The 14,974-nt window shown below is 39.4% G+C and overlaps 3 protein-coding genes across 3 annotated transcripts; 2 read left to right on the forward strand and 1 right to left on the reverse strand.

The window, feature by feature from the left end:
• Positions 1-962: 962 nt before the first annotated feature.
• Positions 963-3,339, reverse strand: LOC130170978 (cytochrome b-c1 complex subunit 6, mitochondrial). The gene is made up of 4 exons (XM_056378723.1): positions 3,187-3,339; positions 2,829-2,864; positions 2,098-2,259; positions 963-1,201 (listed from the first exon to the last, which is right to left on the reverse strand). The coding sequence occupies exons 1-4, from the start codon at positions 3,229-3,231 to the stop codon at positions 1,169-1,171; spliced, it is 276 nt and encodes a 91-aa protein (XP_056234698.1). The 5' UTR covers positions 3,232-3,339; the 3' UTR covers positions 963-1,168.
• A 783-nt stretch (positions 3,340-4,122) lies between these two features.
• Positions 4,123-8,842, forward strand: LOC130171492 (cytochrome P450 2J6-like). Its single transcript, XM_056379535.1, has 9 exons — positions 4,123-4,397; positions 4,506-4,668; positions 5,015-5,164; positions 5,244-5,404; positions 5,545-5,718; positions 6,093-6,234; positions 6,492-6,679; positions 6,766-6,907; positions 8,093-8,842. The coding sequence occupies exons 1-9, from the start codon at positions 4,194-4,196 to the stop codon at positions 8,266-8,268; spliced, it is 1,500 nt and encodes a 499-aa protein (XP_056235510.1). The 5' UTR covers positions 4,123-4,193; the 3' UTR covers positions 8,269-8,842.
• A 1,366-nt stretch (positions 8,843-10,208) lies between these two features.
• Positions 10,209-14,863, forward strand: LOC130171491 (cytochrome P450 2J4-like). Its single transcript, XM_056379534.1, has 9 exons — positions 10,209-10,519; positions 11,003-11,165; positions 11,397-11,546; positions 11,662-11,822; positions 12,222-12,398; positions 12,812-12,959; positions 13,057-13,244; positions 13,331-13,472; positions 14,018-14,863. The coding sequence occupies exons 1-9, from the start codon at positions 10,310-10,312 to the stop codon at positions 14,197-14,199; spliced, it is 1,521 nt and encodes a 506-aa protein (XP_056235509.1). The 5' UTR covers positions 10,209-10,309; the 3' UTR covers positions 14,200-14,863.
• The last annotated feature ends 111 nt before the right edge of the window (positions 14,864-14,974 follow it).

The raw sequence follows: 14,974 nt of genomic DNA on the forward strand, positions 1-14,974 counted from the left end.
AAAATAACGAGATGCAGAAAGTAGGGAACAGACCCTACAACACTGCAGCAACACTTGGATCATTTGTGTACATTTTTAAAGTCACATCATTGTGTCCTTCGTCCTAGATGAAGATTGTAATTTCTGTAACAGGCAGGGCAAATTCTATGTTTTTTGGTGAAGATGAAACAGTTTCCCTCCTTGGATTGTCTGTGTAAACCTAACATTAAACTGCATGAATTTTACTGACCAAAGATGTTTTTTTGTGTTGTTGTTAACTAACACGATGACGTCCCATCAGGATAGACATGTTTCATCATAGGATGACGGTGATCACTCAGAACTTTGCAGTGATGCTTCCCTATAAGGAGACAAGTGGACCCAGACCATGCCAGCAAAATGACCCTGTGAAGAAAATTATGATTAAGGTGTGTTTTCAGCATGTACTGAATTGGTTTGTTAGTAGACATTGATAGGAAAACATTAAGTGGAGAATGTTTACTGATATACAAGAGCCAAGAAAGTTTTGTTAAGTAAAAAAGGAGAATGAGTTACAGAGAATTTGCCTCACAACCCTGATTGCAAAGCAAAGCCAGTGAATCCCCTCATTCAGGCCTGGTACTGTTCTCTTGGTATTCGCCACACGTACACTCGCCCACTCATTGAGAATAGGCTGAAGGATGACTCATCTGATCTGACCATATCACTTTTTTCCACATCTGTGGACCAGTGTCTATGGTTTTTGCACCACAAAACTCAAAAGTGTATTGATCTTGTATTGAATTGGTGACAGTTTGATTACATTCTGCATTAGCATATTCAGTCATCTGAGGAACACTTACCCTTGTTTTTCCTTATGTATCACACTAATTCACGGGCATCATAGTCATCTGCATTTGTTATGTTTGTTCACTCATTTATTCAGGTTTTTCCTTTAGTTTGTCACTTGTCTGTAGTCATACAATAAACTTGTGACACAGGGCAAGGTTTTCAAGCCAGCCACTTTAATGAAATGTTGACTCAGAGTACCTTGTTAAATACTTCAAGTTTCTTCACATGAGCAGATACATTTTAGTATACATTTAAAGTTACAACATACAGCAGATCCACAAATGGATGTATTTAAAAACCATGTTCTCCTCATAACACAATATTTGAAGAATGTCATCTTCAACAATCAGGAGGGATTTCATTTGACAGAATGGAACAGTTTGTGTGCCACCTAGAGAGAGGACATAAGAGGTTATTCATTAATGAAAACAACTACACACAGTGCAAGGTAAAGTAATTTGAAGAGCCTTAAATAGTTTTGAAAACCAAAACATTTTCATGTCACTTAAGTTAAAAGTTACTACTTGTAACATGCAGGTCACGGATATGCCCAGGCTGAAGTTAGTGAGAGAAATAATGAACTGTTCATGTGTGAAGGACATGCAAAACCAATGTTATTTTAATGTAGTATTTTGATAGTCTTACAGTACGACATGACCTTTCTGTACCGTAAGTATATACTGTCAAATAAAAAAGACAGTGGAAATGGATGAAGTAGCTTGTATTTCAATAAAACCTTTTGGTAATTAGAGGAAAAGGTGCTCACTGCTGCTGCATGTGGCTGGAAGTTAATGTCTTCTGTAGTAAGGCCATCTGTGAGCACTGAAGTCTTACTTGCAAATTTTGGACAATTTTGTGAAGACCATTTATTATTTCTGTGATACAGGGAGGCAATTTATCCTGAAGTCCGTGAAGATCTACCCTTAAAATGAAAAGCACGATCAACCTTGAGCGGCACTGCTGTATGTATTGCATATAAATAAAAAGGACAGCTGTGGAAAATTCTGTAATGACTATGAAATAACCCCACCTGTTGTAAAGGAGATTTACTTGTATAAATTCAACTTTGTATTTCGAGTCAGCTGTTTATAATTAATTGGCACTATCTACCAGTTCATTTCAGTTTGCCAAAAGAACATGAATCATATGCTATTTGAAAGTAACACATTAAAGTATTAATTTTGACAAACTAGTGCTAGCCAAGCTGTTACATGACTAGCTAAATAAGTACTCACAAATCTTGGCTGCTTTGGGGTGAATTTGCTTACTTATTGCATTCACACTTACACAGTGGTCCCGAGCATGCAGGAAGTCAAACAACTCCTCGGTGCAATCCTCTTCCGTCGCAGACCGAGACCCAACTCTGGTCTCACACTGCTCCAGGCGTGCCTGAGTGTGGACGCAGTGCTCTGTCTCTGCACACTTCTGTCGCACCGCTTCAAGAGGATCCTGGAACAGAATACGCAGCATTCATTATATGTACGTTATACTGTGTCCTTCAATAGGAGACACACATTCAGTAGATAACTGGAACTACAATCAGTTGCCCAATGAGTATCAACCAGGGTAATCTTAATATTGAAAACATCTCAACCTAAACAACCAAAGTGACCATAGAAGTTGTATACAATAAACTGGCAACTGGGAGTAGGAGTGTGCAGGTGAATTCTGAGGGGTTAACTCCCTTTATCCACAAAGACACACACACACACACACACACACCTACAGACACCTCTAACATATTATGTATCAGAACTGTGTTTGGAGACAAGCAGTTTTGAGGTTTCTTTTAAATGAAGAGGGAGAAAATACCTCATGTATTTATAGATGACCCTAGAGGAAGGCCTGGCAATGAAGAAAACCTTTAATGACCCCACCTCTGGTTGACCAGTCATGTAGAGGAGTGTCTTTTTGTCAAGCATTTTCAAATTAAATTCCCGTTTTCTCAACTGACAATTAGATATGTTCAGTAAGAAGTGCGACAGAGAGAAACAGTTAACATATTTTGATGAACATACCACCATGTCTTCCTCCTCCTCCTCCTCTTCTTCCTCCTGGAATAGACAGGCACGACCAATTCAGTTACATCATTCACTACGGCCATTACACAGTTGTTAGCTATCTTTTTCGTCAAAAATACACCAACAGCTGGCAAACCAACATTACAGACTATGAATGAGGGTTGCGTTTTAATCGAGTTGCATGCATTAACACATCATATTTCTCAATGACGATGGGAACGTTTACGTCGGCTAATGCTAACATAAGCTAGGTAATGATGTAGCTCCGTTAGCCGTGTTGTGTTAGCTTGCTAGCTGAAAAAAACAAAAGTTACTGGCATCGCAGAACTGGCTTAAATATGTAAAAGCTACTTACATCCTCGGGTTCTCCGTTCATGATCATCTTCTCTTCGAAAACCATGATTTTGGTGCTCTTGTCCTTAGTTGACCGGCTGTCAAATCTCGACTGTTGGAGGACACCACAGGTCACACGAGCTAACAAGTCAGCGAGAACAAACCGCACCGTTTCCGGTCACCACAACAAAACTTTCACAACAAAACCTCCCTTTTGACAACTCGATTTCCGTTATATTCATTGAGTACATGATCATTGAAAACTGTCGATAATTTTTTTTATTCAGACCTGAGCCATAAAAATGGCTCAATTAATGTGGTGATATAACCACTTCGTGCTACTTTAAACATTGTCCAGAGGCAAAACAGATGATAGAATAAATCGTGGAGACTATGAAAGAAAAGGTTTTCCTTTATATTTACCCTCCCACTGACTCAGCAACAATTTTTCAAGTTGTTACTTTTCTTTTTTTATAATCAAGCAAATAAATGTATTTTATTTTAAAGTCAGAATCGTCTACTTCCTCTCGATTGATGGATTGATGGATATCTATATTGCCATCATGTGTTGTAAAGTAGTACTACAACGGCAGGAATGATACACCACGTTGAAAATACAGTGTAAAGTAGGCCTATACCACTGTCCTTGTAGGTCTACTTTTGTCCTTTTAGCAACCAGTTGTGGCTCAGCAGGCTTGTTGGTATCAGGTCATTTTAATTTAGCTGTCTTTTTTTGTCTTATATCGGACAAGATCACACTTTCCTTTATTCACACTATACAACAAATTACATTCCCTACCTTGAATACTTTAAGGTCACTGATTAACAGTGTTTGATATCAGTTTCCCTTGTATAAAGATGTCAGAGTCCAGTACAGCTGGTAGATGTGTTACCAAGAGCCAATAAGAGCAAGCTTCTCACTCACATGTGCTATTACTGACCACTGTCAACACAACATCAGCCTTTTGTCACAGAGAAGAGGAGGGCAAAGAACGCACAGTTATACAGTTTTGATTTCTTGTTTGCAGAATGGATTCGGCCTTTTCTGTAATTGGATCCTATGTTAACTTGGATTTCAAAGGTCTGCTGCTCTTCACGGCAGTTTTCATCCTCACTGCAGATTATATTAAGAACCGTCGGCCGGCCTACTTCCCTCCAGGTCCCTGGGCATTACCTCTTGTGGGCAACATATTCAGTGTGGACCAGACCAAGACTCATGAGATCTTGACAGAGGTAGGTAAACCAGTGTCAAAAGTGTACCATTAAAAATGCAACAGGTCTACTAATAGGACGCATCTGTTATGTCAAGCATTATCCCTTGTCTCTCGAACCTCCTCACAGTTAGCGGGGAAATATGGAAATGTGTACAGCCTGAGAATGGGCCAGAACTGGATGGTGGTGTTAAACAGTTTTGAGGTTCTGAAAGATGCTCTAGTAACGCAGGGAGATAGCTTGGTCGACCGCCCAGAATTCCCTCTGCAGGACGAGGTAACCTGTGGACTAGGTAAGAAAACAAAGATTGTGTATTCAAAATTTTAAACTCACTACTATTGTGACGCCTGTGAATACAGGAAAGTAAAGTGAATATTTTATATGATACATTTTACTTTTTCCCCAATCATTCTTATAGTTTGTGTTATTTTTATATATGTATATATTTTTCACAGCTTTTCATGAGCTTTTGTCCATTTACATCCACTCCTTAGTGATTCTCTTCTTCTTTTTCCTGTTACTTTACAAACAATTACTAATATATTTTTATCCAGCAATTTTCTTGCTAAAGTGCTAAAAATGAAAAGTCCAATTCTTAAACTTGAGATGTTTGTTCCACATTGTGTATTTCCCATCAGGTGTAGTTTTCAGTAATGGGAGCATCTGGAAGGAACAGAGGCGTTTTGCACTTTCAACCCTCAGATATTTTGGACTTGGCAAGAGGTCACTTGAACCTGTCATCCTGGACGAATTCACACACTGTGCAAATGAATTCAGAGGCAATAAAGGTGAATGGTTCACACACAGTCGCATGTTTATAACGAACAAATGCAAAATTTACATAACATTCCCTTTTCAATGTTGAAGACAAACCATTCAATCCACACCTCATCATGAACAACGTTGTTTCCAACATCATCTGCTCCCTGGTTTTTGGTCATCGCTTCGAGTACGGTAATGAGAACTTCATGAAACTGATGAGGATCTTTGATGAAGCTCTCTACATTGAAGGCAGCATTTGGGCACAGGTACTCCATTTTAAATTTACCGATCAAAATTGCTGTGCACTTTTGTTGATCAACATATTCCTCGTTGTGAAACAGTTTATCACTCATTCACTGAAATGTCTTATTTGTAAGTTGTTGTTCCAACTGGCTTTTCTTGGCAGCTCTACAACTCATTCCCTCAGCTGATGAGATGTTTGCCAGGGCCACATCAGAGATACAAGCACATCTGGAATGATGTAAAGGACTTCATTAAAGCAGAGCTTAAAGAGCACAAACAGAACTGGGATCCCTCCGACCAAAGAGACTACATTGACTGCTTCCTTAATGAGATTCAGGTGGAGATTGGCACTAGATAGTTGAGTTGTAGCTCTTATATTGTGTTGCTTTTGAAGCTTTTGTATATTTGTTTTTTGACACATATGTAACAACTATCCATGACGTTTAACTGTGGCACCACTCCTGATTGGCATGTGGTGAAAAGTGCAAAGACCAGATGTGCACTTGTCATGGTCTCTGCCTTATATCACTATCTTTAAAGTTCTTACCTCTAACGGAGTACACCCCTTTTTGATTTGACTCTCCCTCTATAAATGTTAAAAGCAAAGCTGCCATCATAAAAGAGTTTGAATGTCTGCAATAGCACTGTCATCTAGTCAATCTGAGTTATATTGCAGCATGTTTTAACACATGTATTTGAATTTATTCTCAGAATAAGGGGCAAGCTGAAAATAGTTTTGATGAGGAAAGCCTAGTTATGAGTGTCCTCGATCTGTTTGTGGCTGGCTCGGAGACCACATCCACCACCATGCGCTGGGCATTCCTCTACATGGCAAAGTACCCTGAGATCCAAGGTAAGAGCACTGACAAAGCCCATGGTAATTTTGCTGATGTAGAAATTAAACTAGAGTGTCTCCAGTTCACACTTATTGACCTAGATAAATAATGTTGCTACTTGTATTCCAAGTTGACATATACTTTGTTGTGAAATCACTAGTGTCCTTCACAAATGTTGTAATGAATAACTGTGCAACAAACATCTACATGTAAAAATAATACTGTATATCCTCTTATTGCTGGTTCATATGTCAGTTTCCCTCCTGCTGCACAGAAAAAGTGCAGGCTGAGATAAACAGAGTGATTGGACAGTCCAGACAGCCATCCATGGAGGACCGTGCTAACCTGCCCTACACTGACGCTGTCATCCACGAGATCCAGAGGATGGGCAACATAGTTCCTCTCAGCCTGCCTCATATCGTCAGCAGAGACGTCCAACTGGGAGGCTACACAATCCCAAAGGTCATTTCTCCACCATTGCAGTAAAAGAACAAAAAAAGTAGTTTTATGTCATATTTACATGTTATGTATTTATGAACTGTCACCAGGGTGTTACAATTATTCCCAATTTGACCTCGGTGCTGTTGGACAAGAACGAGTGGGAGACACCCAATACCTTTAATCCAGGACACTTCCTAAACAAAGAGGGCAAGTTTGTGAAGCGAGCTGCTTTCATTCCTTTCTCTGCAGGTGAGGAGCAACACTATATGTTGTTTTATTACTATCCATACTTGGCCATTCAGGAACCTGTCGTTTCTAACAAAGACAAAGTCGCTGAGGATCAGTAACGTCTCCAGATCAACTCCGAACAACGGAATTAAAAACTTGAAAAATGCTCCGGTGGATACTTATACTTCAAGATCGCTAATTCGCTCATTTCGCTGTCAATCAAAAAGGGACTCAGCCTCAGACAGATCATCCAATCATCATGCAGAAGCCGAGCGTCCGGGCCAGCCCACTGCCCCATAGACCCCCAGAGACGCTGAGCGTCCGATGGGCGGGACAAACCCAACATTTATCCAATGACCGTCTAGTTTCGCTGCAGTGGAACAACCCACTCTATGCTTCCCCATTGAAGTCAGTAGACGCTCGGGGTCTACACTGTGTAAAGCACTGTGGCGCTGCGGGGATGAATGAGAAGGAAGTCGTGGCGGTTACCTGTGATAAGTAGCTGATTCTGAACAAAAGATGGATGTGTTCTAGCGCATATTCAGTCAATGAAATGTACACACAACACTACATATTTAGCCACTTATTTTGTTGACATTTTAGGGGAAGCTGAGCTTCCCTTGCAGTCTTAGAGCAATCGCCACTGCCTGGGAACCTAGGGTGAACACGGATAGGAAGGAGGCCAGGGATCATAACCTGGCCCTTTTTGTGATGAGTGTCACAGATCATGCAGTATTTGCAAGACACACCAAGAGGGAGGGGTTGAAAAGATGACTAGGAAGTGCTGATCATTATTTCTGTCAATAGTGATGTTTGACTAAAGACCTTGGTGACCCTCTGACCTTTCCTCTAGCCATGAAATCAGGACAAAATTTTGAATGGTAACCAAAACAATTAACATATCGTCACCTTCCTAAAATAATGGCCTAAGTCATGTTTTGACAAAAATGTTTTTTTTGCCTAAATCACCCCCTCATGATGCTGGCCACCTCTGGTAAAATCGCCTGAATCCTCAGTTGAGGGGAACATGCAATTCTACCCCCGGTTGTATAATGGCCTATGTCAAAAGTGTGACTCTTTTGTTGAGTTTTTTGTGTTTCCTGAAAAACCTGAAAAAATGACTTAGGCCATTATTTTAAGAGGGTGTCGATATCTATTTCCTATGAAGGCCTTATGCGAATGACTACCACTGCTTTCCTGTCTCAGGTAAACGGGTGTGTCTCGGGGAGAACCTGGCCAGAATGGAGCTTTTCCTCTTCTTCACCTCCTTCATGCAGCACTTCACCTTCTCTATGCCTGCTGGGGTGAAGCCTGTGTTGGACTACCGTCTTGGCATCACCCTGGCACCGCATCAATATGAAATCTGTGTAACACCACGCTAACACTCTGACACAAAAAAGTACCACAAAAAGCAATAGCCTTTTTCCTTGTTGTCACCACTTCTGATCTTATTACTGCTCCAGGGTTTAGAGAATACATCAAACTACACTCTAAAAAAGTCATTCAGTTCACCTTTTTACCATTACATAACTAAATGCATTGTTGTGGGATAGTGATTTAGTGATTTAGTTAAACTTTTTGGATCGCAAACATAATTCTAATGAGTTGCGGTGACACAATAACATAAGTAACTCCTGTGGCTTGCAATTGTTAGTAATTTCAACTCCAATTTCTTTGTTCACTGATAAAAAATGAAATTCAAACTAGGTAAGTGAATGAAATTTATTTGATTATGACTTAATATCTCTAAGTCTAAGAAAAACTGTCAGCATATTTTTCAGAGTGAAAACTCTGTTTTGTTGTTTTAGTAAAATGTTAAAATGTAAATGTAAAATCCTGATGGAAATCTACTGTGTGTCTTTAATACGTGTTGAATTAAGTCATGCTTGTTTTGAGCATCAAATTCAGGTCTTACCCCTGTACTCTTTAACTAATTTAATAAAGTCATTGGATGCAGCATGTTGTCTTTGTACTAAGTCTCACATTCCTAAGGCTTATGTTTTTTAGTTGAACCAGCTTGAAATAATTTGCAATGACAATAAGTACATACTTAACTTCATTTTAAACATCAAAGAAGAGAAAAGTCGCTACAACTCAATTTTTATGTGTAATCAATTTAAAATCTTTAAAATCTTTAAAATGCTGCCAATGATTAGAAATACTTTATACACAGGCAAATCAGTAACAATAAACACAATCCTAGATTTCTTTTTGACACTGTCAACAAACTTACTCAAAAGCAGCCGTCTCTTAGCCACTTTGACAAAATTTCAGATTATATCTTTTGAGTAATTGTCTAATCTGGTGTTAGCTTCTAAACCCACCATCCGCCTCCTTGGCCCTCTACTAGCTAATCTCTCCAATGACCTCTGGCCAGTTTTGGACCTTCAGTGCAGAACATTGTTACTTTATGACTGACCACTGGCACTGTCCCTACTAGTTTTAAAACTGCTATAGTTAAACCTTTACTTATGGCCCAGGGGGAGTATGGATGTCAGTCTTTACAGAAAATATCTATAATGTGCGCATCAAATATTTTGTACATTCGTGTCATGGTTTGCTGTGGCAGACACTTTTTGTTAGTTTTGTTTTGGACTTTTTCACATCCTGTTTTATTTTGTAATAAGGTTTCCTTTTGTGTCTCAGTGTTTTGCTTCCTGTCTTGGTGTTGTTTCTGTGTAGTGATTGTCTGCCCCGCCCTAATGTGTTTCACCTGTGTGCAATCACCTTGTGTCTTTGTGCTCCCCTTTGTCTGCGTCGGTTCGTCTGTTTAGTTCAGGGTTTGTTCACATCATCTGTTCATGTCTGTTATTTTGGTTAATAAACCTGTCTGCACCGTCCCCCAAGTGTTGGCTGCATTTTGGGTCCAACTTACCTCAAAACCCTTGACAATTCGATGTTAAGATTAGATTAAAATACTTTAAAATGACATGAATTGTGGTTTTTAACAATGAATGTACACGAACTAGGCCAGAGATGAAGCTGTTGTCATGCAAAGACCTTGTTACTCATGGGTAAATAGGCTGTAAATGATTATATAATTGTTAGATAACACATTAACTACTTGATGGATGTACTTTTAACACAAAAATAAAAATAAAAACTTTCCTGGTGAACTCACAAATGCAATTGGAGACAGTCTGTAAGCAAGCTTGTTTCTGAAACCTTTCCTGAGAAGTTTTCATTTAGGAGATACAAGTGTTTCACTTACAGTGACAATGGCCCTCCACCCACTTTCACTGATATAATAGGCCCACCCAGAAACACTCTTGTTTGAACAGCAGGTCAAAGCTCAGACACACACCCCACTGTAGATCACAGAGTTTACTGAATTGACGTTTTTATTACGCCTCTGATATGCCCTGAGGTGGAAATAAATAGCTACAGATTTCTCAGAGGATACAGAGGCAGCGGGTTGAGAGGATGGATCAGCTCTCTGGTGTGTCTGTTTTCTCTGCGTGGCCGTGGCTGGACAGCCGCGGTCTGATCGTCTTCACTCTGGTCTTCTTGGTGACAGCAGAGTATCTAAGGAACCGTCGGCCCAGCAACTTTCCACCAGGACCCACGGCTTTTCCTCTTGTGGGGAACATGTTCTCTCTGGACTTCAACAATGCCTACAGTGAACTGACTAAGGTAGAATTCAGATAATGCATACATTTATCTTCAGATGAATATATTAATAGCTATTAAAGCGCTAGGGACCCCACCAGTGGGTGAAAAAGCACTCAGATCTTTTACTTGAATGACGCAAATGAAGAACTGTACACATTACAATAAAAAAAAAAAAATAGAAGTATGAGGAGATCTTAGTGAAATAAAAAACTATGTACCTCTTATGATATATAAATCACTGTTATGGTTAAAACTACCCAACAGTAGTTCTATATAAAACTGTTGACATTAGCTCCACTTTGACCATCTACAACAGTAAAACTATATTTACAGGTTAATACACTAGTGATGTTTATCCTATAATATAATAACACTCACAGGAAGGCGTCGATATTGTCTTGTCAAATCCTAATTGCCTATTTGTCACAGAAAGATAAGTAATTAAAAAAACTCAACTAAATCTTACAATTTTTTTGGGACTATTTTGTGTTGTTCTTATGGCAGTTAACAGAGACGTATGGAAATGTGTACAGCCTCAAAATGGGGCGCTCATGGACGGTGGTATTGAATGGCCTCAACGCCCTGCAGGAGGGTCTTCTCACCAAAGGAGACATCCTGGCTGACCGCCCAATATTTCCAATCCATGTTGATGTGCTCCCTGAACTGGGTAAAGATTTATTTCTAACCTTGTAGATTGAAGATAATATACTCCCATCACAAGGGCTGCCGCTGTACATACACAGTTTCTATAATCAATAAGTTTTTTATTGGAATGTAAAATCAGAATGGGTACTGATTTCATAAAGTGATGCACTAGCATTGCTAATGACCTAGAGTTTTGAACTCTGTGAACTCATTTATGTCACAAGCTCAGTCTAAATTCCATTTGTCTCCTCAGGTATTATTTTTACTAATGGACATATGTGGAAACAGCAAAGACGATTTGCCCTCTTCACTCTCAAATACTTTGGAGTTGGCAAGAAATCCCTGGAATTTTCTATATTGGATGAATTTATTTACTTGTCCAAAGAAATTGCAAATCATAAAGGTAGGGAAGCTAATGCACAAAATCTCCAAATTCAGAGATGCAGTAAAGTCAAAAGTTTGAAGTCAAAAGTGCAATTCTGAGTCTTGATATGTTTGACATGCGATCACTTCCTCAGGCAAACCCTTCAATCCACACTTCATCATCAACAAAGCTGTTTCCAACATCATCTGCTCCCTGATTTTTGGTCATCGCTATGAGTACAGTGATGAGAAGTTTCTGAAAATGATGAATTTGATTGACAGAGGGACCCAAATTGAAGGCTCCATTTGGGCACAGGTACTATATCGTCACCTTCCTAAAATAATGGCCTAAGTCATGTTTTGACAAAAATGTTTTTTTTGCCTAAATCACCCCCTCATGATGCTGGCCACCTCTGGTAAAATCGCCTGAATCCTCAGATGAGGGGAACATGCAATTCTACCCCCGGTTGTATAATGGCCTATGTCAAAAGTGTGACTCTTTTGTTGAGTTTTTTGTGTTTCCTGAAAACCTGAAAAAATGACTTAGGCCATTATTTTAAGAGGGTGTCGATATGAAAGCTTCAGTATAAATGGAAGCATTTTGATTTTTACTCTTGGTTGATTCATTGATCTTGTGATGGACCATTTTGCTTCTAGAAATAGATTTAGGTCTTTTTAGTAGTCTTACTTTCAGTCTTCTTGTTTGTTTTGACAGCTGTACAACGCTTTTCCCATGCTGATGAGACGCTTGCCAGGCCCACACCACACTCTTCAAAAAACCTATTGTGAAATAATAAAGTTAATGAAAACAGAAGTCGATCAGCACAAGGAAGACTGGGACCCGTCTGAGCCCAGAGACTATATCGACTGTTACCTGAGTGAGATTCAGAGGGTGGGTGGACAAACCACAAGCAAATAAATTGGCAATTCTTTTGATGATGGATTTTTTGCTCTAAGTAATTTTCAAGCAATGTTTTATGCCTTAATCCCATATTACACACAGTTTAAATATTATATGTGAAAAGCTTTCTCAGAGTTCCTTTAATAGTTAGTTTATTTCATAGTATATTATTTGAAATTATATGTTATTTGTAATCAAATGATTGTCTGATCTATTGAAGTGAAAAGTACAATTTTTAATTTCAAATGACAAAAGCTCACTTGTATTAATGATAGTCCTGTAATTAATAGTTTAATAATCAATTTCTAACCCTGCCTATATGTTCCACAAAAGTTAAATATTCAAACAAAAAAGGCACATTTTACATGTAGGCAATGTCTATTTTGTAAAATGTTCCCCATTAGATGAAGAAGGATGATGAGGTGGATGCTGGTTTTCATGAGGATAACTTGGTCATGTGTTCATTTGATCTGTTTGGGGCTGGTACTGAGACCACATCCACCACCCTGCGCTGGGCCTTCCTCTACATGGCAAAGTACACTGAGATTCAGGGTAGGACAAGAAGTCATTTGTGCCAACCTACGTAAGTCTTGATGTTTCTGTAAGTGACTAATTCATTGTTCCCCTTTTCTGCTGTCATGTTGCACAGAAAAAGTGCAGGCTGAGATAGACAGTGTGATTGGACAGTCCAGACAGCCATCCATGGAGGACCGTGCTAACCTGCCCTACACTGACGCTGTCATCCACGAGATCCAGAGGATGGGCAACATAGTTCCTCTCAGCCTGCCTCATATCGTCAGCAGAGACGTCCAACTGGGAGGCTACACAATCCCAAAGGTCATTTCTCATTATGTGTTTTATCTTGTTTCATCACATATACACTTGCTCCTCAATAAACTCAGGTATTACAATTCTATTTTCAGGGTGTTACAATAATTCCCAATTTGACCTCGGTGCTATTCGACAAGGACCAGTGGGAGACACCCTACTCCTTTAATCCAGGACACTTTTTAAATGAGGAGGGCAAACTTGTGAAGAGAGCTGCTTTCATCCCTTTCTCTGCTGGCAAGTACATGTACAGATTACAGGACATATCATTTGAATTCCTTCTGTTTTTTTATCCAAAGTTTGTTTGACTGACTTTACGCTGGCATCCCTCGAAGAAATGCATTATTTAAAAAAACATATTGAGAACAGAATTATGGAGGAAATATGACCAGATGAATATTCAGTAGAATTGGTTTCACAAATCCCCATTTAGCTCTGTAGTGTCGCCGCTTGAATTAACACTTATATCACTGAGTAAGATAAACTGGGACCAAAATACAGTATGGCCAGACATTTTAAGTACTCAATTTAGCATTAGATTGAGATATTGTCTTTTTTCTTCCCTGTCAAAACCTGCATTACCCACAATGCAACTTCACCGTTAGCAGTTTGGCTTAAGATAATGTTATGCTAGTACTGGCTAATGTAGCCTTGAGCCGTTAGCTGCAGGCAGAAATTAACATTAACAACAGTTCTTCCTGCCTAACTCCATATCACCAAATCTGTTTCATTTTCAAACTGTTAAAAAACTGTTAAATTGTTGTGGTGTATTTTTGCTGTAGGCAAGCGGATTTGTCTTGGGGAGAACCTGGCCAGGATGGAGCTCTTCCTCTTCTTCACGTCTTTAATGCAGCGCTTCACCTTCTCCATGCCTTCCGGGGTGGAGCCTGTGCTAGAGCCCCGGATTAGCGTCATTCTTTCCCCCCGCGAATATGAAATCTGTGCCACACTACGCGAAGTGTGATACCCCCCCCCCCCCCCCCCACACACACACACACACACACACACACACACACACACACACACACACACACACACAAGCTTTCCGTCATTTCTTAGATGTATTCAGATTCATTAAACTGAGTGAAGTGTCATGGTTTTATTTGTGGCCTAGTGTACATCTTAAAGCTGCAGAGATATGTTTGGCCACCTGGGGGCAGTAATAGTCAACAGCAAGCTGACACAAGAGGGCCGATATCAGTACTACATGGTGATAAGAATATAATATAGCTGTAGTTCTGCAGTTCTTTTATGTCACCTGATTCTGAAACTAATGCACAAAAGTACTGGTATTGTAAGTTGTTCTGTGAGATGGTTATCTAACCTCTGTCATTCACACAGCAATTCTAGTTTGAAGTCTAAGTTGTTAACTTCAAAAACATGTAAGTGTATTTGTGTGACCGTCTTTATGGATGGTCCTTAAAGTCAACTCTTTCGTAAAAAGACAATCAATGTAAAATGTAACAACTTTCAACTTACATATACAAACATTGCAAATATGGAATCCATTGTACATTTCATATACTAAGGAATATTTCTCATGAAATGTAAACAGCATGATTGTGTACAAAACTAAGATAAAGATCATTGTCGACATACAAACCAAATAAACATCCTTTATGATACAATCAAGTCCACTTTTCATTTCAACACAGAGGCTTGATTTGAGGGTGAAACTGCCCAGAGGCCACATCGCCCTCACACTGATTAAGTTTCATCTCATTTTCAGTGTCATTTCA

The sequence above is a fragment of the Seriola aureovittata genome, chromosome 6, assembly GCF_021018895.1.
Source record: "Seriola aureovittata isolate HTS-2021-v1 ecotype China chromosome 6, ASM2101889v1, whole genome shotgun sequence".
Classification (NCBI taxonomy): domain Eukaryota; kingdom Metazoa; phylum Chordata; class Actinopteri; order Carangiformes; family Carangidae; genus Seriola; species Seriola aureovittata.